At 42.7% G+C, this 27,382-nt stretch overlaps 1 protein-coding gene across 3 annotated transcripts in view; it reads right to left on the bottom strand.

Moving 5' to 3' along the window:
* Positions 1 to 27,050, bottom strand: part of nfat5b (nuclear factor of activated T cells 5b) — a 204,900-nt gene extending 177,850 nt beyond the window's left edge. For all 3 annotated transcript variants that reach the window (XR_010020321.1, XM_063067098.1, XM_063067097.1), the window contains exon 1: positions 26,689 to 27,050. Coding sequence is in view for 2 of the 3 variants with exons in the window: in XM_063067098.1 (XP_062923168.1) it covers positions 26,689 to 26,761 (73 nt within the window). In the remaining variant the exon portion in view is untranslated. The remainder of the gene's footprint in view (positions 1 to 26,688) is intronic.
* Between the last annotated feature and the right edge of the window lie 332 nt (positions 27,051 to 27,382).

Consider the following 27,382-nt stretch of genomic DNA (forward strand, 5'->3'; position numbering starts at 1 on the left):
GACTCCTGGACAGGTACACGGATCTCAGAAAAATAGAGGGCTATGGGTAACCCCAGGCAATTTCACCCTGCTGGCGGCAATTTTGTCCTCTCATCTGCCTGCCCTTCCTGACAATCCATGATATATATTTTTTTTAAAACCATCTGTTCTATCCAGTTCACTCCAGTTCCTAATCCCCTGCCAACTTATTTTAAACCTTCCCAAACAGCTCTAACAAACGTGCCCGTGAGATTATTGGTCCCCCTCGGGTTCAGGTGCAACCCATCACTTTTGTACAAGTCATACATCTCCCAGAAGAGATCCCAATGATCCAAGAATCTGAAGCCCTGTCCCCTGCACCAGCTTCTCAGCCATGCATTTATCCGCCAAATCATCCTGTTTCTACCCTCACTGGTGCATGGTACAGGCAGCAATCCAGAAATTACAACCCTGTAGGTCCCACTTCTCAGCTTTCTGCCCAGCTCTCTAAATACTCTCTCCAGGACCTCTTTGCTTTTCCTTCCTATGTCAATATGTAACAAAACATCTGGCTGCTCTCCCTCCCCCTCCAAAATGCTTTTTTGCTTCCCTTCCAAAATACTTTAAGATATGGAAAAAACCTTCAAGGAGCAGTGCCTTAGGAAGCGGCATCCATCATTAAGGACCCCCCCACCCAGGACATGCCCTTTTCACATTGTTACCATTGGGAAGGAAGTACTGAAGCCTGAAGGCACACACTCAGTGATTCAAGAACAGTTTCTTCCCCTCTGCCATCCGATTTCTAAATGGACATTGAACCCATGAACTTCATTACATTTTTATATTTCTGTCATTTTGTGCTGCTTATTTTAACATTACATTTGCAGTTTTAAAATATCACTCCACTCTTCAAGAAGGGAGAGAGGCAGAAGAAAGGGAATTACAGGCCAGTTAGTCTGAACTCAGTAGATCAGAAGATGTTGGGAGTCTATTGTTAAGAATGTAGTTTCAGGATATTTGGAGACACACGATAAAATCAGAATCAGGTTTATTGTCACCAGCATGTGATGTGAATTTTGTTAACTTTGCAGCAGCAGTTCAATGCAATACATAATCTAGCAGAGAAAAATAATTGTAAGGGGTTTCTTCTTTTATGTTACTGCATGTTATAATTGAAATGGCTTCTTTGTTATGTTAACTGCTGAGAGTCCTTCCGCTAGCAATTTGTTTGGATCATGTTACTGATAAGAGGATGAACAAACCAACTGGGATAGATGTTATTCTTTCTGTGTGTCTGTAAGTTAGTGTGATGCGCAGGTTTTCGTGCAGAAGGCGGGAGAGAGAGAGACAGAGGATGGATCAGGTGCTGTGAGTCCGCTAACGAGGTCAGACCCTGAGCAGGAGTCCGAGGTCCAGGGTTTCGTTGAGCAGAGGAGACGGACTCATGTGGAGCATCTGGTCGACCACTGTTGATGGTCCCAGGCGGCAGGTCGAGGTGGTCCAAGGGGTCGCAAGGTGAAGGAGGGTCCTGAGCTCCAACTGTTTGTGCACGAAGAAACTGAACTTTGATAAGTGTGGCGCCTTTTATTTCCCTTTTTATATTTTATTCTCTATTAATTATATAGTTCCAGTAATATCTATAAACTGTAATTCATTTAATCGTATATGGTGTATTGTCTGTTATTTGGCGGGGTGGGGTACATCACACAGCATCCACAGAAACTAATTACCCAGTTTGGCGGGGCCGAGAGCTGCTTCCCTAAATGACAGCGAGCTGAGCGACCCTGAGGCTGGCGGGGGGGGGGGGTGCTACATAATAATAATAAATAAAATAAAACATAATAACAAATCAATTAAGTATATTGAATAGATTTTTAAAAACAAATACAGTATATTAAAAAAAGTGAGGTAGTGTCCAAAGATTCAATGTCCATTTAGGAATCAGATGGCAGAGGGGAAGAAGCTGTTCCTGAATCGCTGAGTGTGTGCCTTCAGGCTTCTGTACCTCCCACTGGATGGTAACAGTGAGAAAATAGGATGCCCTGGGTGCTGGAGTCTCTTCTGAGACACCACTTCCTAAAGATGTCGTGGGTACTTCGTAGGCTAGTGCCCAAGATGGAGCTGACTAGATTTACAACCTTCTGTAGCTTCTTTCAGACCTGTGCAGTGGCCCCTCCATACCAGACAGTGATGCAGCCTGTCAGAATGCTCTTCACGGTACAACTAAAGAAGTTTTTGAGCGTATTTGTTGACATGCCAAATCTCTTCAAACTCCTAATAAGGTATAGCCGCTGTCTTGCCTTCTTTATGACTACACCAATATGTTGGGACTAGCTTAGATCCTCAGCGATCTTGACACAGAGGAACATGAAGCTGCTCACTTTCTCCACTTCTGTTCCCTCTGAGGATTGGTATGTGCTCCTTCGTCTTACCCTTCCTGAAGTCCACAATCAGCTCATTAGTCTTACTGACGTTGAGTGCCAGGTTGCTGCTGCAGCACCATTCCACTGGTTGGCATAACTCATCATCACCTGAGATTCTACCAACAATGGTTACATCATCAGCAAATTTATAGATGCCATTTGAGCTATGCCTAGACACACAGTCATGTCTGTACAGACAGTAGAGCAGTGGGCTAAACACACACCCCTGAGGTGCGCCAGTGTTGTTCATCAGCGAGGAGGATATGTTATCACCAATCCGCACAAACTGTGGTCTTCCAGCTAGGAAGTCGAGGATCCAATTGCAGAGGGAGGTACAGAGGCCCAGGTTCTGCAACTTCTCAATCAGGATTGTGGGAACAATGGTATTAAGTGCTGAGCTATAGCCGATGAACAGCATCCTGATGTAGGTGTTTGTGTTATCTAGGTGGCTAAAGCCATGTGGAGAGCTATTAAGGTTGCATCTGCTGTTGACCTATTGTGGCAATAGGCAAATTGCAGTGACTCCAGGTCCTTGCTGAGGCAGGAGTTCAGCCTAGTCATACCCAACCCCTCAAAGCATTTCATCACTGTGATTGAGAGTGCTACCAGGCAATAGATATTAAGGCAGCCCACATTATTCTTCTTAGGCACTGGTATAATTGTTGCCTTTTTGAAGCAAGTGGGAACTTCTGCTCCTGGCAGTGAGAGATTGAAAAAGTCCTTGAATACTCCCGATAGCTGATTGGCACAGGTCTTCAGAGCCCTACCAGGTACTCCATCAGGACCTTCTGCCTTGCAAAGGTTCACTCTCTTTAAAGACAGCCTAACATTGGCCTCTGAAACGGAGATCACAGGATCATCAGGTGCAGCAGAGATCTTCAGAGCTGTAGTTGTATTCTCCCTTTCAAAGTGGGCATAGAAGGCATTGAGTTCATCTGGTAGTGAAGCATCACTGCTATTCATGCTATCGAGTTTCACTTTGTAGGAAGTAATGTCTTGTAGACCCTGCCAGAGTTGCTGTGCATCTGATATCGCCTCCAACCTTGCTCAAAGTTGTCTCTTCGCCTTTGAAATAGCCTTCTGCAAATCATACTTTGTTTTCTGGTACAGGCCTGGGTTGCCAGACTTGCATGCCACAGATCTAGCCTTCAGCAGAAGATGTACCTCCTGGTTCATCCACAGCTTTTGGTTTGGGAATGTACAGTAAATTTGTGTGAGCACACACTCAACCACACAGGTTTTAATGAAACTGCAGCATACTCATCCAGATTTAAAAATGAATCCCTGAATACAGTCCAGTCTACCGATTCAAAGCAGTCCTGTAGGCGCTCCTGTGCTTCCCTTGTCAAACCTTCGCGGTCCTCACTGCTGGCGCTGCAGTCTTCAGTCTCTGCCTATACTCAGGCAGTAGAAGAACAGCCAGGTGATCAGACTTCCTGAAGTGAGGGCATGAAATAGCACGGTAGGCATTCTTGGTGGTGTAGCAAGGGTCCAATGTGTTGTTTCCTCTAGTATTGCAAGTGATCTGTTGATGGTAGTTGCTTAGTGATTTTTTTTTCAGACTGGCCTTGTTAAAATCTCCCAAAACGATGGTGAAGGCATTAGGGTACGCTGTTTCGTGCATGTTGATCCCATTGCTTGGATCATCTAAAGCCTGTTTGGCATTGGCCTGAGGTGGAATGTAAACTGTTACCAGAATGACCCCACAGAACTCCCATGGTAGGTAAAAAGGACGACACTAAACTGCTAGATATTCCAGGTCTGTTGAGCAGAATTGGGACAGCACTGATATATTTGTGCACCAAGAAGAGTTGCATACTCCTCCACCTCTGCTTTTGAGAGACTCTATAGAACTATCCTGACGGTGTATAGTAACTCTATTGATCTGAATCGCTGTATTTGGTACAGAAGGGGTTAACCAGGATTCCATGAAACAAAGGATACACGTGGTCCTAATGCTCTTCTGATTCAGCACCCTGGCTCTGAGATCATCGATCTTATTCACCAGAGACTGTACATTCGTCAGCAAGATAGTCAGTATAGGGAGTTTAAAACCCTGTTTCCTTAAACGCACTTGTAATCCTGATCTACACCCGCACTTCCTCCGAGGTTTTCTCCATGGGCACTTCCGACCACAGACTGTGTTGTTTCCGTCAGTTTTAAGCAGCAATAGTTCATTTAAACACATTAAGGCACCTTTTTTGACTGTACTGACCTTAAAAGCAGTTGTGCTTTTTAGCTGTAACAGGCTGAAACAGGAATATTTTATTGCATCCATTGAGAACTGCTGCTTCTCGAGTCGCACCTAGGCGCCACGGAAGTATAAAATAGGCTGCAGTCAACATGGTTTCTTTCAGGGAAAAGCTTGCCCAGTAAATCTGTTGGAATTCTTTGAAGAAATAACAAGTAGGATAGACCTTAAAGGAGAATCGGTGGATGTTGTGTACTTGGATTTTCAGAAGCCTTTGTCAAGGTACCACATTAGGCTGCTTAACAAATTAAGAGCCCATGATATTACAGGAAAGATACTAGCATGGATAGGGCATTGGCTGACTGGCAGGTGACAAAGAGTGGGAATAAAGAAAGCCTTTTCTGGTTGGCTGCCAGTGACTCGTGATGTTCCACAGGGATCGGCATTGGGACCGCTTCTTTTTACATTATATGTCAATGATTTGGAGGAGAAAATGATTTGGAATTTTGTGGCCAAGTTTGCGAATGATACAAAGATGGGTGGAGGGGAAGGTAATTTTAAGGAAGCAGAGAGGCTACCGAAGGCCATTGACAGATGAGGAGAAAAGGCAAAGAAGTGGCAGATGGAATACAGTGTCAGGAAGTGAATGGTCATGCACTTTGGTAGAAGAAATGAAAAGGTTGACTTTTCTGAATGGAGAGAAAATTTCAAATATCTGAGGTGCAAAGGCATTTGGGAGTCTTCGTGCAGGATTCCTTAAAGGTTAATTTGCAGGTTGAGACAGAGGTGGGGAAGGCAAATGTGATATTAGCATTCATTTCAAGAAGACTAGAATATAAAAGGAAGGATGTAATGTTGAGACCTTATAAAGCATTGTTGAGTCTTCACCTGGAGTACTGTGAGCAGTTTTGGGCTGCAAACACTGGACAGGGTTCAAAGGAGGTTCACAAAAATGATTCCAGAGCTGAAAGGCTTATGATATGTGGAGGTTTGACAGCTCTGGGCCTCTACTCAATGGAATTCAGAAGAATGAGGGGTTACCTCATTGAAATCTATCAAATGTTGAAAGGACTTGATAGAACAGATGTGGAGAGGATGTTTCCTTTAGGGAGGGAGTCTAAAACCAAAGGACACAGCTTCAGAATGGAATTTATTATGGAGATGAGGAGGAATTTCTTTTGCCAGAGAGTGGTGAATCTGTGGAATTCATTGCCACAGGTGGCTGGGGAGGCCAAGTAATTGGGTATATTTAAGGCAGAGGTTGAAAGATTGATTAGTCAGGGCATGAAGGAATATGGGGAGAAGGCAGAAGACTGCGGCTGAGCAGGAAAATGGCTCAGCCATGATGAAATGGAGGAACAGGTCTGATGGACCGAATGGCCTAACTCCACTCCTGTATCTTACTGTCTTATGTTCTGATAGGTTAATTGACCTCTGTATATTGTCCCTAGTGTATATAGATGGCAGGAGTATTGGGAAGGGCACGGAGGGTTTGGCGGGCATATAAAAGATTAATTTATAGTTATATTGGAGAATATGGGTGTTGGGAATACTCTAAAATTTGGAATAGACTCAATAATTGAATGGCTCCATGTCTTAAGGATGGGTGGGAAAGTATGGAAATTTGTCCATTCCAGGTGTCAATCAAATAATCGCTGAATTGCTTGCAATCATCCTTTCTTAACTAGTGGATTCAGTCATCCAAATGTTGTTTCAACAATTGAATAGCTTTAGTTTCTTTTTCTTGAAATGAAGGAGGCCAACGGATATACAAATGAGAGATATAGTTAGCCAAAGTCAAATTTAGCATCAAAGTACAAACAATACTGTGCAAAAGTCTTCAGCACAAATAAAAAAATTCTGTATCGCAAAGATGCTTTCAAAACTAATGAAGTAAAAAGTTTCTAAATATCAAAAAATTACTATAAAGAGCAGTAAACTAAATCTCTTTTTCAAATCGATATTTGGTATGACCTTTTCTCTTTAAAATGGCATCAATTCTCTTAGGTACACTCTCGGGCAGACTTTTAAGAAAATCAGCTGATGGATTGTTCCAAGCACCATGAACCCCAAGGTCCTAAAGGAGTGTGCTGAGCAGCTGTGTGGAGTTCTCCCACACATTTTCAGTCTGAGTCTCAGCCTAGAAAGGATCCCTACTGTGTGAAAAACATCATGTGTGGTTCCAGTACCCAAGGAAGGCCAACCAGAAGTCTTGAGTTACTACTGTCCAGTGGCCCTAACCTCACACATCATGAAAACTCCAGAGAGGCTGACCCTGACTCACCTCCGACCTTTGGTCAGATCAACCCTCAGTCCCCTGCAGTTTGCCTACCAGGAGGAAACTGGAGTCAATGATGCTGTCATCTACCTGCTAAACAGAGCCTACTCCTATTTGAATTAGCAGGGCAACTCTGAGGATCATGTTTTTTGATTTCTCAAGTGCCTTTAATACCATACAGCCCTCATTGCTGGGGGAAAGCTCTGTTCAATGCAGACTGGCACTTTCATTGCATCCTGGATAACGGACCACCTGAACAACAAACCACAGTATGTACGGCTTCAGAGCTGTGTGTCAGACATAGCTATAAGCAGCACTGGTGCTCCACAGGGGACTGTATTGATTCCTTTCTTGTTTATCCTGTACACCTCGGACTTTAGGTATAACACTGTCATGTCATCTGCAGAAATTCTCTGCTGACTCAGCAATAGTTGGGTGTATAAAGGAAGGACAGGAGGATGTATACAGGGTCCTGAAGGAAGACTTCGTCAAATGGTGCAAGCTGAATCATCTACAGTTCAACAGAGAAGATGGTAAGACAAAGGAGATGGTGATGGACTTCTGGAAGACTAAGCCTGCACTGCTCCCTATAACTAATGATGGTGAGGACATGGATGTGGTGACGACCTACGAGTACCTGGGCATGCACCTGGATGACAGACTGAGTGGAGCACCAACAGAGGCTATGTACAAGAATAGCCAGAGTCACTTCTACTTCCTGAGGAGACAGAGGTCCTTTGGAGGATGCAGGTTCTACCAATGTTCTACCAATTGATGATCACATGTTCTACCAATTTTCTTTGTTGTGGTGTGCTGAGGCAATGGTATCAACACAGGCAATGCCAAAAGGCTCAATAAACTGATTAGAAAGGCTGGCTCTGTTATATGAGTCAAACTGAACTGACTGGAGGCTGTGGCAGAACAAAGGACACTACGGAAAATCCTGGCAATTCTGGGCAATGTTTCTCACCCTCTGCATGCCATCTTGGCTGGACAGAGGAGCACTTTTAGTAATAGACTAAGACAATTGCGCTGCTCCAAAAAGCACTATATGAAGCCATTAGGGTCTATAATGAGTCAAACTATAGCTGGAGAAGTGATGAACACCTCCCCACCCACCGTAAGACTGCATGGTGTAACTTTTTTTTTAATTCTTTCTACTTCTCTTCTAATATTTATATCTGTGCGCTAGAAATGTTACAGTGACATGGCAATTTCCTTTGGGTTCAATAAAGTACCTATGTATTATGAAGAACTTGCCTTGGCTCTTCTGCAGACTTTGGCGGATTCATTTGCTTCTTTTTTTCCAGGTAATCCCAGACAGGCTTGATGATGTTGAGATTAGGCTCTGTGGAGGTCATACCAGCTGTTGCAGAACTCACTGTTCTCTTCACTGAAGATACGATCTTGGCCATGTGTGCATGATGGATGAGAATAAGCTTGTTGTCTCAGTACTGAGTGTTCCATCAATTCTGACCAGATCACCAACTTCATTTGCAGAAATGCAGCACCAAAGCTGCAGGGAACCTCCACCATGTTTCACTGTTGGCTGCAGTCATCCCTATAGCACTCTCCAGCTCTTCAACAGACAAGCCACCTTCTGAGCCAAAATTTAAATTTTTGACTCATCAGTCCAGAGCACTTATCGCCATTGTTTCGTCACCCCAGTCCTTGTGTTATTTGGCATAGCTGTCTGTTTCGACTTTAGAGGAAAGGCATTTTGGCAGCAACTCTTTCATGAAGACCACTTCTGACAAGACTGCTCCAGACTGTAGAGGGCATACTTGGGTTCCAGGGGTTTCTGAGAGTTCAGAGCTGATAGCAGTGCTGGACTCATTCCGATTTAGACGGAATGTTAGTTTGATGTATCACTTGCCTGCCGTACTCAGTTTCCATGGCCGACCACTGTATATCTTGTCCTCAACCGTGCCCAATTTTAGTGCTCCTTCAAAAGAGCTTGGACAACATATCTTGAAACTCCTTGCTGATGCAGGATGACCACTTTGTGTCTTGTTGCTATACTCACTCTTGCTATGGTGTGAGAATTGATAACTTGAAGGTTAAATCTGCCACACTCTTACCTTTCAGTCTGGTTGTCCTTTGTTCAGTTTGACTCCTTCTACACCCATTTCTGTTAATCAGTTTAGTTCATTCAACTCATTATGTCATTGATCATTAGCACCTGCTTGTTATCTTTGTGTAATCATGCACTGGACTATAGACCTCCAAAGTAATCAAGCTTTTATTTTGAAGTACTCCATTACTTAATATGTTACTTTATTTCATGAAATACAATCTCTGTAACATCTAATTTTTGGAAAATTTATGTTTGAAGATCTAAAATTTGCTCTTTTCTACTGACACACTAATGCAGAAGACAACAAATAAATGTCTAAAATAAAACGTATAAAAAATCCAGGGCATCTAGATTTTGCACAGTACTTTATGTTGCTATATACTGCCTTGAGAGTCATTTTCTTGTAGACATTTACAAGAAAATAAAAAATATAATACAATTAATGAAAAATGTCCAAAAAGACAAATTGTGCAAATAAATAGCACTCAGAACATGAGTTGTAACTAAATCCTTGAAAGTGAGTCTATGTTATAGATGTATATATCAATGGCCGTAAGACCATTTCATATCTCCTTTCCTCCTGCATTGACCTCCCAAAATACAATACTTTACAATTAACTGGATTAAGCTCCATCTGCTAAATCTCTACCCAAATTACCAATTGATCTGTATCCTGCTGTGCCTTTGAGAGTCTTCCTCACTATCTGCAGTTCCACCAATCTTTGTGTCACCTGCAAACTTGCCAATTAGATCACCTACATTTTGATCCAATTCAGTGCTTTGGTTATGAAGCAATATGCAACAGGCAGAAGTTGTTTTCCTTTTAGGAGAAGATGACCGAATAGATGTATACCAAATTCTGTGAGGCAGAATAAGAGTCCAGATACATTGTTTGGAGTGGGTGGTGAAGGTAGGTACTCTCTTAACATTAACTATCTGGAAAAACACTTGATTTGCCTACACATAGAAAGCTTTGGACTGAGTGATTATAAATGGGATTACTTTATGTATATGACACTCAGCATAGACTTAATGAGGTGAAGGGTTCTGGGTCTCCATTGTCAGTGCCAAATCAGTAAATTCTTTGTTCCTTCCCCCCTCACCCTGATTTCACTTGAGAAACATAGGAATAATATTTGTGACTAAAAGGCTTTGCTTTAAAACCTTAAAACATCCAGGTCATTAACAACCTACCCCAAATTTGACCTAATTTATGTAATTCTGGCCCTTCAGGTTGGGGTCAGGCGGTGAATTTCCAAACTACAATGTTTTCCTAACCATTATCTATCTACTGTCCTGACGAAGGGTCTCGGCCTGAAACGTCGACTGCGCCTCTTCCTATAGATGCTGCTTGGCCTGCTGCGTTCACCAGCAACTTTGATGTATGTTGCTTGAATTTCCAGCATCTGCAGAATTCCTGTTGTTTGCATCTATCTACTGTGTAGCTTTTGTTTTTGCAGTTTTGTTTTTCAATGCTGCATGAGTTTTTGTCTTCAGTGAAGTCTTGAAGACACCTTTCTTCAAAAATGTAGCTTCTTGTTTCAATGTAATAGCAAAAAAGAAATCTATACTGTTTATCATGATATTCATAGTTGTAAGGTCAGTTACAGTATTAACAACTTCTACTGCCTTGGGTCTGAGGACAAATTCTTGCTCATAAATCTGTTTTGATTCCGTAGTTTTGCAGAACTTCAAAGAATTGCAAGGCTGAAGAAATATCTAGTTTTGGTGGTTTTGCCATATTCCTATTGAAAGGCTTTCTTTGTATAAAGGTGTTCATAAACACTCGTTTATGAAAGCCTTTCTTCTACTAAATGTAGAATTAAGGGTTTACAGTACATCATTGAACTTTGAATGGAAATTGCTGAAGCACAGCCAACCAGCAGTTTTAGCCTTGGTGCCTTTCCAGAAATAGTACACCACCACCACCACATGCTGTTGTCAATTGATTTTAAATTCCTGTTTCAGATGGATTAACATTAGGAGTTAGAATCATAAAAATTTGAAGACTTTATTAATAAAGAAATTTCAGGGGTATGTGTATAAGCTGCATAGTTATTACAAAGCTCTTCAAAATCAGGCCATTGTCCCACAGGTCTGTGGCAGTAATTGTACACCTTAAGCATTCTCTCATCTGTCTCCGTTTAATTCCATCAATGCATCCTTCTATTTCTTTCTCACTCATGGTAATTTGGCTTACTTCAAAATAGAAGTGCAAACAACAGGAATTCTGCAGATGCTGGAAATTCAAGCAACACACATCAAAGTTGCTGGTGAACGCAGCAGGCCAGGCAGCATCTCTAGGGAGAGGTGCAGTCGACGTTTCAGGCCGAGACCCTTCGTCAGGACTAACTGAAGAGTGAGTAAGAGATTTGAAAGTTGGAGGGGGAGGGGGAGATCCAAAATGATAGGAGAAGACAGGAGGGGGAGGGATGGAGCCAAGAGCTGGACAGGTGATTGGCAAAAGGGATACGAAAGGATCATGGGACAGGAGGTCCGGGAAGAAAGACGGGGGAGGGGACCCAGAGAATGGGCAAGCGGTATATTCAGAGGGACAGAGGGAGAACATCAACTTCTCTAACTTCCGCTAATGCCCCACCTCCCCCATCTGTTACTTACTTTTATACACACATTCTTTCTCTCACTCTCCTTTTTCTCCCTCTGAATATACCCCTTGCCCATCCTCTGGGTTTCCCCTCCCCCCCCCGTCTTTCTTCCCGGACCTCCTGTCCCATGATCCTCTCGTATCCCTTTTGCCAATCACTTGACCAGCTCTTGGCTCCATCCCTCCCCCTCCTGTCTTCTCCTATCATTTTGGATTTCCCCCTCCAACTTTCAAATCTCTTACTCACTCTTCCTTCAGTTAGTCCTGACCAAGGGTCTCGGCCTGAAACGTCAACTGCACCTCTTCCTAGAGATGCTGCCTGGCCTGCTGCGTTCACCAGCAACTTTGATGTGTGTTGCTTCAAAACAGAAGTCATGGTTTTTATTAACGAGTATGTCCTGACTTCCTTAGCCCTCCATATCCAAGCCAGGTAAATGCAGGTGGGCAAGAACTGGCTCAATCCAGTGTTATCTGGCTCATTACTTTCAGTTTTTTCATGGTTAACTTTGCTCTCTGTTGAGTGTAACAAATTTGGCCTCTAAGTGAATGCCTTTTTTTTTCAGTTCTGCAACAGACCTCCTAAATATAAAATTTGTAAACTTATAAGACAAATGTTCCTTTCTCCCCACAAATGTGTGTCATGTTTATTTAAAATACACAGGCAGCCAACAGCAATAATGTACCACCAGAGATGTGGAGAAATACCAGAACTGGCATGCTTTCTTTGTATTTCATAAAATGTGACATTGAGTTTTTAGGTAACTGCAGTTTTTCTCCAAAGTTATTGTAATAAAGTTACTGTTAAACTTTCCACAAGTTTAAAGCAGCCTTGTTTAACAAAGTAAACACTGGGAACTAACATATTCACTCTTGACCTTTGGAGTGAGAACAACAGCTGGATTGCTAACAATTAGTAAATGTTTTAGTTTCTTGGATGATGATGGAGATTTGTAAATGGATGTCTAATGGCACATGACCAAAGGCAAAGTTTGAAGTGAAGAACAAAAGTTGCACTTTGATCATAAACTGATATCGATAACTTTTACGGTAGAATTTAGATTCATTTATTTATTGAAATGTACAGTTAAATGCATTGGTTGTGTTAACAACCCAATGATATGCAGGGGGAGGGGGCAGCCTGCAATGTTGTCACCAGAGCATGCTCACAACGTTCAGCAGAACACAAGCAAAAAAAAACAGCAGCAAAGCAAGCCCTTTTCCTCTCTTCCGCTCACATTTTAAATGAATTTACCAAATTAATGTTATTATTGTTACATGTACTGGGGTATAATGGAAAAATTGTTTTGCACGGTGTCCATACAGCAGAGCACTGAGATAGTACAGGAGAAAACAATAACAGAATGCAGAACAAAGTGTTACAGTGACAGAGTATGGGGTGTCCAGGAAAGGGTAACACTCTGGTGAAGAAGCCTGTCATGTCCATTCTGGGGAAGCTCATTCATCTTTGGGCCCCGCCAGACACTCAAATCTCACCTGTTGTTCCAAGTAGCTGTTTGCATGTGATAGTGGCCAGACCCCAGGTCACAACTTCAACAAGTGGGCTAAACCAGGCAAGGGTAGCCACCAGACCTCAAATCCCTGTGAGATAGAAATATGCCAACAGATCCAACAGCCAGGTAAGCAATGCTTTGTGGAGAGGAAAGGGCATGATAAGGCACAGAGGAAGTCATGGTCACCGACTGCACTAATGAAAACCCCAGTTTGCAATGACTATTCATACCATTGGACCTATATTTCTGAGGTTGAGAGAGTGGAAATGCCCCAAGGGCATTGGCTTTTCCAATTTAAAAACTCTCCCAAACAGGTCACCTATCATTGTTGGATGATGGACAATAGGTTGCAATGCCATAATAAGGTAGATTGTGAAGTCAAGAGTCCATCTTGTTGTACGAGGGAACCATACAACATTCTAGTAACAGTGGAATACAAACTGTCCTTGAGCTTGGTAATATGCACTTCTATGCTTTTGTATCTTCTGCCTGGATCAGTTGTGACTTCATTCGACTTTCTCCTAACGTAAAAGAGGGTCACAAAGTTGTGTCTTTGCACCAACAATACTGAAACAATGAAATACATTGTGCAAGACTGCTTCTTCCTAACTTTTCCTCTGAGTTCAGCTAATGTTCACACAGTTGTGCCAAGCACTATGAGTTGATTCCAAAATCCGAACATTAATAAAGTAACCACCACTGCCATGTGGCAAGAAGAAACAAGCTCCAGTTCTCCAACAGGGCAGGCAAAGGAACAATACCTATTCACATTATTTTGGTTGAATAAATAGCATGAATTAAGCAGTCCAATTTTCCACCCACAGCGGTTCGACTCCATTCTACCTGAAACAAGGAAACTTGGCAATGCAGAATACCAACAAGATGTTGGAGCAGTAATTGACAATATGACGTGCAATATGTGGCCCATCACAAAGCACATCATCCTAATCTGCAAAACTGTTTAATAGATGATCTGCAACACAGAATTGTGAAACATATAACCTTCAAAACAGTCCTAAGCATACATCTTGTATAATAACTTGTTCCATTAGTACAATTCCATGTTTATTAAAAAGTGAAAAACAAAATATAATGAATGAACTTCAAAAGTGGATAACTGTATACCATATAGTCTTGGAAACCAGATACAATACCTTCATTACTATGAACAAAGGGATAACTATTCAAATACCATACTGTAGCTATTTTTAAACATACAACATCAATGCTCTTGCTTGATCCTGTTCCCTAGCAACTAAGCCTTCCCCGTGTTACACAAGTCTCATAAATTTTGTCTCAAATATCTGCTACCAACATAATTCTCAGTTCCACTGCATTAAACAGAGATATCTGACAACATCCTGAACTTCTTAAAAAAAAAACATTAGAAATTGATTTTCAATATAGAATATACTAAATTGTGCGACAAATTATAAATTTTAAATACATTTCTAGACACATTTTGGTGTTACTTGGGAAGCAACTAATGATTTTATGGGTCTAGCAAAATAAAAAGCTTTTGATCAAACAAAATCACTGAAGCACTATACTGCCAAACAAAATGTATAGCTCAATTCCATCTTTGAGAATGCTGTGAATTTCCCATGCAATCAGATTGGCAATTGCCTACATTTCAGTTGCCCAAGCTCACCTAGTACAAACAGCAGCAAAGACGATTGGGTTGTGATTATGCTACGTGAAAAACAAGTCATAATGAAACTGCTGCTTAAACTGTTCTCTGTCAGATAGATCACCTGCATGCCAATATTCAGCTTTCTTAGCACCTCATCTACATTTTTGATTACATTTTTCTATCAATGTCTCAAGAAGCAGATAGAATAAAGTTGATGCAACCATTTCAACTCATAGATAGCCAGAAACTAAATTAAAACATTACTTGACAAACAAGAAAGTATTTGCATATTTTAGAAATCCAAATCACACACACAAAATGCTGAAGGAACTCAGCAGGCCAGGCAGTATCTATGGAAAAGTACAGTCGACATTTCGGATTGAAATCCTTCGGCAGAACTGGAGGGAAAAAATGAGTAGATTTAAAATGAGGGGTAACAGAGAGAGAAACACAAGGGTGAAAGGTGAAACTGGGAGAGGGAGGGATGAAGTAAATAGCTGGGAAGTTGATTGGTGAGAGATACAGGGCTGGAGAAGAGGGCCCCGGTAGGCCTGAACATCTCCAGACTTCAACTCCTGCTACCAACCTCAACAGCTCTTACAATACAGAGCAGATTCAAAACCCAGTCTCCACAGCCATCAATGCGGATCCAACCACCTCGGACATCTCCAAAGTGCCAACTGCAAAACCTCCAACTCGGGCCTTAACCTCCAGGCAGGGTCTTCACATGCTGCCGGTGGAACCCCCGTTTCCCCGTCCTCCACCATCACTCCACAATCCTGTCTCTCTCAGGTCCCACCGCCAGCTCTTGGGCCCTCGGAGACTCCATCTTCTTCTCACCCCATTATCCTGAACACCATAAACCTCCCTTCTCCTCAGACACTACTAACCCCCTTCCCCCCTCTGATCCCAGTTCTCATCCATGCCAGGTCTTCACCATTCCCTCCCCCTCTCTGAGGCAGAACGTTCTGTCCTCAGTAAGGGTCTCACCTTTAACCCACTGCACCCACAACTCAGCAAGTTCTATGCCCACCATGACGCTGAGCTTTTCTTCTGCCGCCTCAAGTCTCTGAGCCTACTTCTTTGGCAAGGACTCTCCACCCGAAGACCCCTTTTCCCATCTTCAACCTTTCTCCTCTTCCTGGACACCCCGCCCTGGTCTTCTTCCTGCTCTGAACCTTTTCATTGTGAACTGCCGAAGGGACATAATCATCTTGACTTCAACACCCCTCTCTAATTCCAACCTCACCCCTTTCAAACGCTCTGCTCTCCACACTAATCCTAACCTCACCATCAAATGCACAGATAAAGGGGGTACTGGAGTAATCTGGTGGACTGACCCTACCTTGCTGAGGCCCAGCAACAATTCTCAGATACCTCCTCCTACTTACTCCTCGAACAGGATCCCACTAAGGAGCACCAGGCCATTGTCTCCCACACCAACACTGACCATACTAGCTCTGGGCATCTCCCATCCACTGCCACCAACCTTATAGTTCCCGCACCTCCCGTTTCTTAGCCTCCAACTTCCACTCTGTCTCAATCTCACTGTCTCTATCGCCGGAGACTACTTATCTACTGATGTACATTATAAAATCCACACACTCACAGCTACCTGGACTATACTTCCTCCCACCCTGCTACTTGTAAAAATACCACCCCCTTCTCTCAATCCCTCCATCTCCGCCGCATCTGCTCTCAAGATGAGGCTTTTCATTCTGGAACGAAGGAGATGTCCTTTTTCAAAGAAAGGGGCTTCCCTTTCTCCACCATCAATGCTGTCCTCAACCACGTCTCTTCTATTTCACGCACATCTACTCTAACCCCATCCTCCTGCCACCATACCAGGGATAGGGGTTCCTTTTGTCCTCACCTACCACCCCACCAGTCTCTGTGTCCAGCACATAAATTCTCCAGAATTTCTGCCATCTCCAACAGGATCCCACCACCAAGCATATCTTTACCTCCCCCTCCAACTACTTCCTGCTTTCCGTAGGGATCACTCCCAACACAACTCCCTCGTCTATTTATTCATCCCTGCCCACTGATCTCCTTCCTGGCATTTATCCTTGCAAGCAGAACAAGTGCTACAACTGCCCCCAAACCTCCTGCCTCACTACAGTTCAGGGCCCCAAACAGTCCTTCCAGGTGTGGTGACACTTCACCTGCGAGTACGGTGGGATCATATACTGTGTCCGGTGCTCCCGGTGTGGCCTCCTGTATAATCGGTGAAACCAGACATAGATTGGGAGACTGCTTCACCAACCACCTAAGTTCTGCCCACCAGAAGAAGTGGGTCTCCCAGTGGCCACCCATTTTAATGTCACTTTTCATTCCAGTATGTCAATCCATGGCCTCCTTTACTTTTGCGATAAGGCCACACTCGGGTTAGAGGAACAACATCCTATATTCCATATGGGTAGCCTTCAACCTGATGGCATCAACATCAATTTCTTGAACTTCAGTAATGACTGTAAGCCCTGTTCTTCACCAGTCCCCCATCCTCTTTTCCTCCTCTCTCCTCCCTCTGATGCTCCTTCCCCCTTTTCTTTTTTCCATAGCCTTCTCTCCTCACCTACCAAACTCCCCCTTCTCTGGCCCTGTATCTCTTTCACCAACCAACTTCCCAGCTATTTGATTCATTCCCCCCTCCCAGTTTCACCTATCACCTTGTGGTTCTTTCTCCCCTCCCCCACCTTTTAAATCTACTTATAACCATAAAACAATTACAGCATGGAAATAAGCCATCTCGGCCCTTCTAGTCCGTGCCGAACTCTTACTCTCACCTAGTCTCACCGATCTGCACTGAGCCCAGAACCCTCCATTCCTTTTCTGACCTCAATCTGATAGAAAATTTGTGGGCAGGACTGAAAAAGTGTGAGCAAGCAAGGAGGCCCACAAACCTGACTCAGTTACACCAACACACATAAAAATTGCCGGTGAATGCAGCAGGCCAGGCAGCACCTACAGGAAGAGGCACAGTCGACGTCCCAGGCCGAGACCCCCCACCAGCAAGAGACCCAAAGGTGGGACTCATCTCTTTTTCTTCCAGTCCTGCCGAAGAGTCTCGGCCTGAAATGTCAAATGTATTTTTCCCCCCCCCCATAGATGCTACCTGACCTGCTAATTTCCTCCAGCATTTTGTATGTGTTGCTAAAATATTACTTTCAGATTCCTTTTGTTTTACTTTTAACTTAATTTGATTAAATATTTCAATATGTGCAGTTCCAGAAAATTTTCCTTACCACTGGCATTGCCTAGTTTATCATACTGATGAGATCTATAAATGAGGTAACAAAACACCTTTTTGCAAGTTTCTCTTTGACACAATCTATAGAAAAATGCACAATAGTCATCTGCAAATGTCTCACAAATGTATTACTGGCAGGATTCCATTATTCTTAGAATAAGTATTTATGGATTGAAATTTCCCTGCATAACAAAGCCACACAAACAAGAAGGTCGTAAATCCAAATTCTGACCTATGCTGAGTTACCCGTTGGGTGCACGATTTCTTCCTGGGACTGCAATTGGCTTTCACATTGCTTGATCAGGGAGGGCAGTATCAGCCAGGGTTTCCACTCAACTGCCATTCAGTGACAATGCTACTGAGCTTGCATTAAGAAAGAATTATATTTGACTCAGATGACTTAACAGCCAAATAGCTTACTATTTACTACATTTTTAAAAAACGTTAGTACATGATATATATAGTTACTGATGAAGATATTTAAGATTTATAACATTGTGACCCAATAAAACTTTATTATATTCAAAAGATATTTTTTAAAAAACAAAAAAAGGACTTTGTCCTTTGCTTCTCTCCCACTTAATCCCTTGTTTATGGAAGACAAGCAACCTATTCCAAGCTTGGTAACAATATCACACCAAATGATATGTGCAGCAATGACTTAGAATGGTTTTCCTCTTCATATTGTTTTCCTGAAAGGAAGCACCTGGTTCCCTACAGCACTTTCCCCGATACTTCTGATCCAAGGTTCAGAATGCAGACTCACAGAAGAACCAACAAACTAAAACTCCTTTAAATGTTCAACAAAACCCATGAAGGTAAAACAATAACACGAGGAATTCTGCAGATGCTGGAATTTCAAGCAACACACATCAAATTTGCTGGTGAACGCAGCAGGCCAGGCAGCATCTCTAGGAAGCGGTACAGTCAACATTTCGGGCCGAGACCCTTCGTCAGGACTAACTGAAAGAAGAACTAGTAAGAGATTTGAAAGTGGGAGGGGGAGGGGGAGATCCAAAATGATAGGAGAAGACAGGAGGGGGAGGGATGGAGCCAAGAGCTGAACAGGTGATTGGCAAAAGGGATATGAGAGAATCATGGGACAGGAGGTCCGGGGAGAAGGGAAAGGGGGGGGGAAACCCAGAGGATGGGCAAGGGGTATAGTCAGACAGACAGAGGGAGAAAAAGGAGAGAGAGAGAGAAAGAATATGTGTATATAAATAAATAACAGATGGGGTACGAGGGGGAGGTGGGGCATTAGCAGAAATTAGAGAAGTCAATGTTCATGCCATCAGGTTGGAGGCTACCCAGACAGAATATAAGGTGTTGTTCCTCCAACCTGAGTGTGGCTTCATCTTTACAGTAGAGGAGGCTTTACCAGAATAGGTTTGGAACTTAGATTATATAGCCCCCTGCAAGCATGCTGAGCTCGTTGACTTCATTAACTTTGCCTCCAACTTTCACCCTGCCCTCAAGTTTACCTGGTCCATTTCCGACAACTCCCTCCCCTTTCTAGATCCTTTCTGTCTCTGTCTCTGGAGACAGCATATCTACTGATGTCTACTATAAGCCTACTGACTCTCACAGCTATCTGGATTATTCCTCTTCTCACCCTATCTCTTGCAAAAATGCCATCCCCTTCTTGCAATTCCTCCGTCTCCGCCACATCTGCTCTCAGGATGAGGCTTTTCATTCCAGGACGAGGGAGATGTCCTCCTTTTTTAAAGAAAGGGGCTTCCCTTCCTCCACCATCAACTCTGCTCTCAAATGCATCTCCCCCATTTCACGCACATCTGCTCTCACTCCATCCTCCCACCACCCCACTAGGAAGAGGGTTCCCCTGGTCCACACCTACCACCCCACCAGCCTCTGGGTCCAACATATTATTCTCCGTAAGTTCCGCCACCTCCAACGGGATCCCACCACTAAGCACATCTTTCCCTCCCCCTCCCCCCCCTCACTTTCCGCAGGGATCGCTCCCTACGCAACTCCCTTGTCCATTCGTCCCCCACATCCCTCCCCACCAATCTCCCTCCTGGCACTTATCCTTGTAAGTGGAACAAGTGCTACACGTGCCCTTAGACTTCCTCCCTTACCACCATTCAGGGCCCCAGCCAGTCCTTCCAGGTGAGGCGACACTTCACCTGTGAGTCGGCTGGGGTGATATACTGTGTCCGGTGCTCCCGATGTGGCCTTCTATATATTGGCGAGACCCGACGCAGACTGGGAGATCGTTTTGCTGAACACCTACGCTCTGTCCGCCAGAGAAAGCAGGATCTCCCAGTGGCCACACATCTTAATTCCACATCCCATTCCCATTCTGATATGTCTATCCACGGCCTCCTCTACTGTAAAGATGAAGCCACACTCAGGTTGGAGGAACAACACCTTATATTCTGTCTGGGTAGCCTCCAACCTGATGGCATGAACACTGACTTCTCTAACCTGCTATTGCCCCACCTCCCCCTTGTACTCCATCCATTATTTATTTATATACAAATTCTTTCTCTCTCTCTCCTTTTTCTCCCTCTGACTATACCCCTTGCCCATCCTCTGGGTTCCCCCCCCTCCCCCTTTTCCTTCTCCCTGGGTCTCCTGTCCCATGATCCTCTCATATCCCTTTTGCCAATCACCTGTCCAGCTCTTGGCTCCATCCCTCCCCCTCCTGTCTTCTCCTATCATTTTAGATCTCCCCCTCCCCCTCTCAAATCTCTTACTAGCTCTTCCTTCAGTTAGTCCTGACGAAGGGTCTCGGCCCGAAACGTCGACTTACCTCTTCCTAGAGTTGCTGCCTGGCCTCCAGCAAATTTGATGTGTGTTGAAGGTAAAACAATGTTGTCAAGCTCATCCATTTACTTTTCCTCACATTCTGTGATCCTGCCAACACACATACTGTGTTTGATAGGGCATTGAAAAAGCACCTATAACGTCGGGGCAAAAAAAGTTATATCATGGAGAACACTGTCCTCAAACCCAAAACTTTTATAATGTGCAGCATAAGAAAAATGCAGATGTTGGAAATCTGAAAAAAAGAAAATGCTGCAAAAACACTCAGCATGTCAAGCAGCACCCATGGAGGGAGCAATGACTTAATGACTTCATCAGAAATTAAAAAGTGAGCAGTAAGCATTTAAGTTACTGAGATGGGTAAGAGTGAAAAGAACAGAGGAAATGTCTGTGCTAGTATGCAAACCAAAATTGTAAAGTTATTCCTTACTTTAAAAACTGGCAGTTGGATGATACAAGACCAAAAAAAAATTAAAACAGATATGAAAGTGCCTTTTAAGATTGTCTTCCTTTCCCCTACAGCTAATCTACATCTCTACCAGTTTACCAAGCTCTCACCAGATCTCCTCCATTACTGTTTCATTCCCTTGCTTCCCAGCCGGAAAAGGGTCAGCATTTCCATCTCCCTCACTATATCCAACTTGCCTCCACATTCAATGGAAAACACCATTATTTTCAACATCTCCCACTCTCAGCAATGTAAACAGATCAAAGACACTCACTGCGGTTTTCTGAAAGAGGAAATGTGTTTGACTTAATTGCTTTCCTTCTTTGACAACATAACAGTGCATAAAAGGGAAATCAGTAGATGCACTAGGTTTTGATTTTCAGAATACTTTTGATAAGATTTCTGTATCAAGAGGGCATATAGTTGAGGGTCATACACAAAATGCTAGAGGAACTCAGCAGCTCAGGCGGCATCTATGGAAGAAAAAGTAAACGATGTTTTGGGTCGAAACCCTTCATAGGAACTGATGAGTTCTGATGAAGAGTCTCAGCCCAAAATGTTGACTATTTACTCTTTTCCGTAGATGCTGCCTACCTGCTGAGTTCCTCCAGCATTTTATGTATATTGCTTTGGATTTCCAGTGTTTGCAGATTTTCTCTTGTTTGATATAGTTGAGGATAATATATTGATATAGAAAGGTGATAGTCAAAAACACATTTTGGATGAGTAGGTCATTTCTGTGCTGGCAATCAACTAGATTAATGCCACAGAGATCAGTGCTGCAGACTCAACTATATATGATCACGATGACTTGGATGAAGGAGCTAAGCATAATTGAATAGACAAGTTGCGAGATGCCTGAAAAGAATGTACATAGGTAAATGAATGGGGAAAGAAATCGACAGATGGAACATAATGTAGGAAAATGCGAGGTCATCCACTCCAAAAGGAAAACAAGAAAAAGCATATTGTTTAAAATTAAGACTATAACATTTGGCTATAGAAAACGATCTGGGGGCCCCTGGCAGATGCAATACTACTAAGCTGGCAAGCAGGTACAGTAGGGAATTTAAGAAAATGAATACTGGCCTTCATCGCTAGAGACAATAAACATCCAGGGTGCTTGGATGCATCTCAGATGTTGCTGAGTCTACATCTGGAGCAGGACGCACAGATTTGTTTTCCATCTTTAAGATAAAAATTATTTGCATACAAGACAGTGCAGAGAAAATTCACTGGATTGTTTTATTGGACCAAAGAACCGGCATATGAGACAAGGCTGAGCGGCTCAGGCTTAAGCTCACTGCAGTATAGAAACAGGAGGTGACCATGTTAAAATACAAAAAAGTTATGAAGGGGATTTACGGGTTAAGTGTTAAGATAATGTTAGCCCAGGTGTGGAAACAAGAGGGCATTTTCAGAAAAAGCAATGGCTCAACTCAATCAACAACAAAGAGATTTCTACTCCGAAAGACTGGTGAATCTTTGGGATTCTCTATCTCAGACAGCAACAGAGGCAGAGTCATTGAATATTTTCAAGTTGAAGACCAAAATAAATTTAAACCACAAGGATACGAGAGTATGGGGGCGGGGAAGCAAAAGTGATTTTGAGACCAGCCAAGGTCTTGATGAATAGCAGATCAGGCTTGAGGGACCAACTGGCCTAATCGTGTCCCTGTTCATTATGTTTATATCTGGCTCCCTGCTCACTTTTATCTCCATCAACCATTTTCCCTTCTCACAACATCTTGCCATGGATCTTCAGGAATTGCAATACCTGTCCATTTACTATTTCTTTCAAAAATTCACTTGTACTACTTTTCATTTTGGGTACAGTTGAAACTCTTCGGTCAGGCATTCTGTGAACCAGCATGATTTGAATCGGTAGTATAGATAATGTACTAATTACTGATTCTAACCAAGACCTAAAATTAACTGAGATCTTTTCTATCTGTAGCTAATTAATCTACCAGTGTAACTTTTGCAATCCCAGCTGACAACGATTTCAGCCAACAGTATTTCCAATTTATGGAAACTGTGCTTTATAGACACCTCTCAGAACCCTTACGCAACCCAGGCACAACTCTTCACAGTTGTGTTTCAATTTCTATTTTCGATGTCTATACTTAAAAGAACAGTTCTCCTCAGAGGAATATGATCGTGTGGTAATTACTATGCTCTGGCACCAGTCATGTCCCACAGACTATCAAACTGCAGTTTAAACACGTGCACCATTTGGTGCTAATAATCTGATCTCCTCTAGAATAGGAAAAACCAAATGCAATTTGGTGATAATTTTACAAAACACTTTCATTTGGTCTGCAAACTCCGGGTTTCCACTGATCTGTCACTTTAATTCTCTATTTCAGTCCAACTTTTAACTTCTGTTTTTGACATCTTACATTGTTCTAACAATACCTAGGACTCAAGGAATAACACCTAATCTTTCATTTGGACACACTGCAGTATTTGAAAATTAATATTGAAATTAATGTTAGGTAACCACCCTTTCCTTTCTCTTCACAGTTGTGTTTCAATTTCTCTACACAAATGGTGGCATGGATGTGGTGGGCAGAAAGATCCATTTCTGTGTTTTACAACTATGACTCTACAAAAAAATAGGAGCAGAAGGGCATTTGGCCATTCAAAACTGGCCAACTAATCACAGCTGATCTTCTACACAAGCACATTTTTCTGCATGATACCTTGATTCCCCTATTATACAATAATCAATTACTTTTTTTAATGTACTTGATGACCGAGCTTCTACATCACTTGGGGTAGAGAATGTCAAAGATTCACCTCCTGCTGTGGAAGAAATTTTTCAGCATCTCAGCTGTAAATGACTGGTGCTTTATTCTGAGACTATGATCCTTGGTTCTTGATTCTTAGTTATGGGAAATATCATCCTCATATTCAAACTATGAAACTCAGTATGAATTTTATACTCTACAGTGAAAACTTCTCTTTCTTCTAAAGTCTAGAGAATACAGGTCTAATTTACTCAATTTCTCATGTCCAACTTGCTGTTGCTGACACTAGCCCTATGCACTCCCTCAAAGGCAAATATTTCTTTAGTCAAGACCATCAAAACTGAAAACAGTACTCCAAATTATGGTCTCAACAAGGACCCCTACAACTGTAGCAATGACTTAATTCCTGTGCTCAAATGCTGTTGTAATAAAGGTGGATATAACACTTGCCTTCCTAGAAGAAACTAAGCATTGGCTTTCAGTGATTCATATGCAAGAACACCAAGGTCCTTTCAAACATAAACAATACCCAATCTCTTAGCATTTCAATAACTTCTGTGTTGTGCATCAATGTCCTATTATTTCTGCAGTAACTCATTAGTCAAACCCAAGTTGACCCAAGTAGATTGATAGTTGGTTATTTACACTTTTCAGTAACCAACTATACTGCGTCCGGTGCTCCCGATGTGGCCTTTTATATATTGGTGAGACCCGACGCAGACTGGGAGACCGCTTCGCTGAACATCTACGCTCTGTCCGCCAGAGAAAGCAGGATCTCCCAGTGGCCACACATTTTAATTCCACATCCCATTCCCATTCTGACATGTCTATCCACGGCCTCCTCTACTGTAAAGATGAAGCCACACTCAGGTTGGAGGAACAACACCTTATATTCCGTATGGGTAGCCTCCAACCTGATGGCATGAACATTGACTTCTCTAACTTCCGCTAGGCCCCACCTCCCCCTCGTACCCCATCTGTTACTCTTTTTTATGCACACATTCTTTCTCTCACTCTCCTTTTTCTCCCTCTGTCCCTCTGAATATACCTCTTGCCCATCCTCTGGGTCACCCCCCCCCGTCTTTCTTCCCGGACCTCCTGTCCCATGATCCTCTCGTATCCCCTTCTGCCTATCACCTGTCCAGCTCTCGGCTCCATCCCTCCCCCTCCTGTCTTCTCCTATCATTTTGGATCTCCCCCTCCCCCTCCAGCTTTCAAATCCCTTACTCACTCTTCCTTCAGTTAGTCCTGACGAAGGGTCTCGGCCTGAAACGTCGACTGCGCCTCTTCCTATAAATGCTGCCTGGCCTGCTGCGTTCACCAGCAACTTTGATGTGTGTTGTTAATCTACATTGATAGATTAGCCCAAACTCTGTGCTTTAACCCAGACCTTCGTCAGACCTTCTTAAAAGCCTTTATCTATTCTACTAAATGCATTACCTCAAGGACTCCAGTAGGCAAGTCAAACACAATTTTCCCTTCATAAATTCATTCTTCAGGGTTCCTTTCCTGAGAATTGAGTATTAGTTGATTTCACAATAAATCAAGATGTTCCATTTTCTGTAATAATCCATATTGCTCTACATACACTTCTCATAACTATTTCATTCTAACCATATTTAAACTAATGGGATATAGACAGTCACTGATTACTACTATAAAACATATGTGTTATTATTATAGGTTTGAAAATGCTTTAGAATGCATAGGAGAATTTGCATGAAGTCTAACTTCTTTAATTCAGACCACTGGAACCAGAAAGTCCTTGTATTATTTTCAAATTGTTGTTATTGCAAAATTCATTAAATATTCCATTATTTCTGGTACTGATGTCAACTGACATTATAAATTTCTTGTTTACTTTCTTCCTCTTGAGGTAACATCCTATCCACAGCAATAACTCCACAAGCTTCAGGTTTTTTGAAAATTTTGTTTCTTTTTCCTTTTTCCACTAAATGTCATTCCCTAACATCCTTTCGCATTAGGCAACTTAAAACAAGCTTTTCGCATTTTTCCAATTGTAAGGGATCCTTGATCTTAAATGCAAATTCTGTTGTACTCCACAAAAAAAGTCTTCACCTATTTATTGACTGCTTCCCGTATTTTTGTTTTTGAATCTTTAATGTGTTGATTCTCCCGACGGTGAACGAACCTTGCCGAATGGCGCTGGTTTTTCCTAATTTTGCATTATTAATCTTAGTTCTAAAAAATCCCAATCTACATCTTAGTTAATGTGAAACAATAGCAGATACCGCTAAATATATTTGGAGAGGAAAGAAAAATGAACCATTTACTAAAGAGCTGCGTTCTTCTGTAGCTGTGACGTGGTTCCTCAATAAACACAACTCTTCATCAACCCAACTTAAAGTTGTAAATACCAAATCCACCTACCAAATGAGGCCAATTCTGGGAGAACGGCCCTCCTATTAGCCTTGGGCCCAAGCTACGTACTCTGACAGGTGGTTGTAAATGTCAATCAACCATTTCCTCGTCAAGTTAGGTTGCTCGGAGTAAAGCGAGATTGAATCCAAACCGAAATTATTTTAGTATATGACGATTTTGTTTAAACGTCGACGCAAGCGTTCGTAAAATAAAGTATATTAAAGTGACAACTACATTAAATCTAAATCTATTTCCCAGAACTGTCAGCTATTTTCTCAGTTACGGCCTACAGCTTGGTGGAAACGTTAAAAATATTACCCCAAAACATACAATCTTCTATTTTACCGCGAGTCCAAGAAGTGAATGAAAGAGGAAATTAAACGTCCCCTTACCTTTGGAATACGAACTCTTCGGCGAATTAAGATCCAAATCCCCGCTGAGGAGGGAGATGAAATCAGAGGGCATCACCTTGGGGAAGAGAGGAAGAGTCAGGACTCCTCCGAGGAAATTGTTTCTCTTTTTTTTCTGCGTATTTTAAATTCCGGTTTAAGGCCTCGATGAGTTAAAACTCTCCTTTCAAGAAAAGAGCGTGTTTCAATGCGTGCATTTGGTCCTCAGTGAAGCGAAAGTACAGTGTGCCTACACGTACTGTGTGCGATGCGTGGTTTTATATGAATGTTCCTGCGTGCATCTCCACTCAACCGCTGGGCAATGGCAAGCTACTGTCGGATTTATCATTTATCATTTACTTAGTCACTCGACTCCCTGCCAGCCCCGCCCCGACATCAACAAGCAGCGCTCGACGAGCCCAGCGCCTGCGCCTGCGCATGCTCAGCCAACCGGCCCGTTCGCCCCGCTCGCGGGCCTGGCGGGGGGTTGCGTGCGCAGCTCGTGGGTGCCCGAGACGCTGCGAAGTTCGTTTATATTTCTCTTCTTTTATGGTTTGCTGTTACTGGGTAGTTTTGAGCATTAAGAAAAAGTAAAGTTCTCACTTATTTATTTTGCCGATATGTTAACCTTGATGTTATTTTTTAATGTGAGATAATGATGGCAAGGGTTGACAATCTCTTCGGGTATTACCTCACC

Source organism: Mobula hypostoma, chromosome 14, assembly GCF_963921235.1.
Source record: "Mobula hypostoma chromosome 14, sMobHyp1.1, whole genome shotgun sequence".
NCBI lineage: Eukaryota > Metazoa > Chordata > Chondrichthyes > Myliobatiformes > Myliobatidae > Mobula > Mobula hypostoma.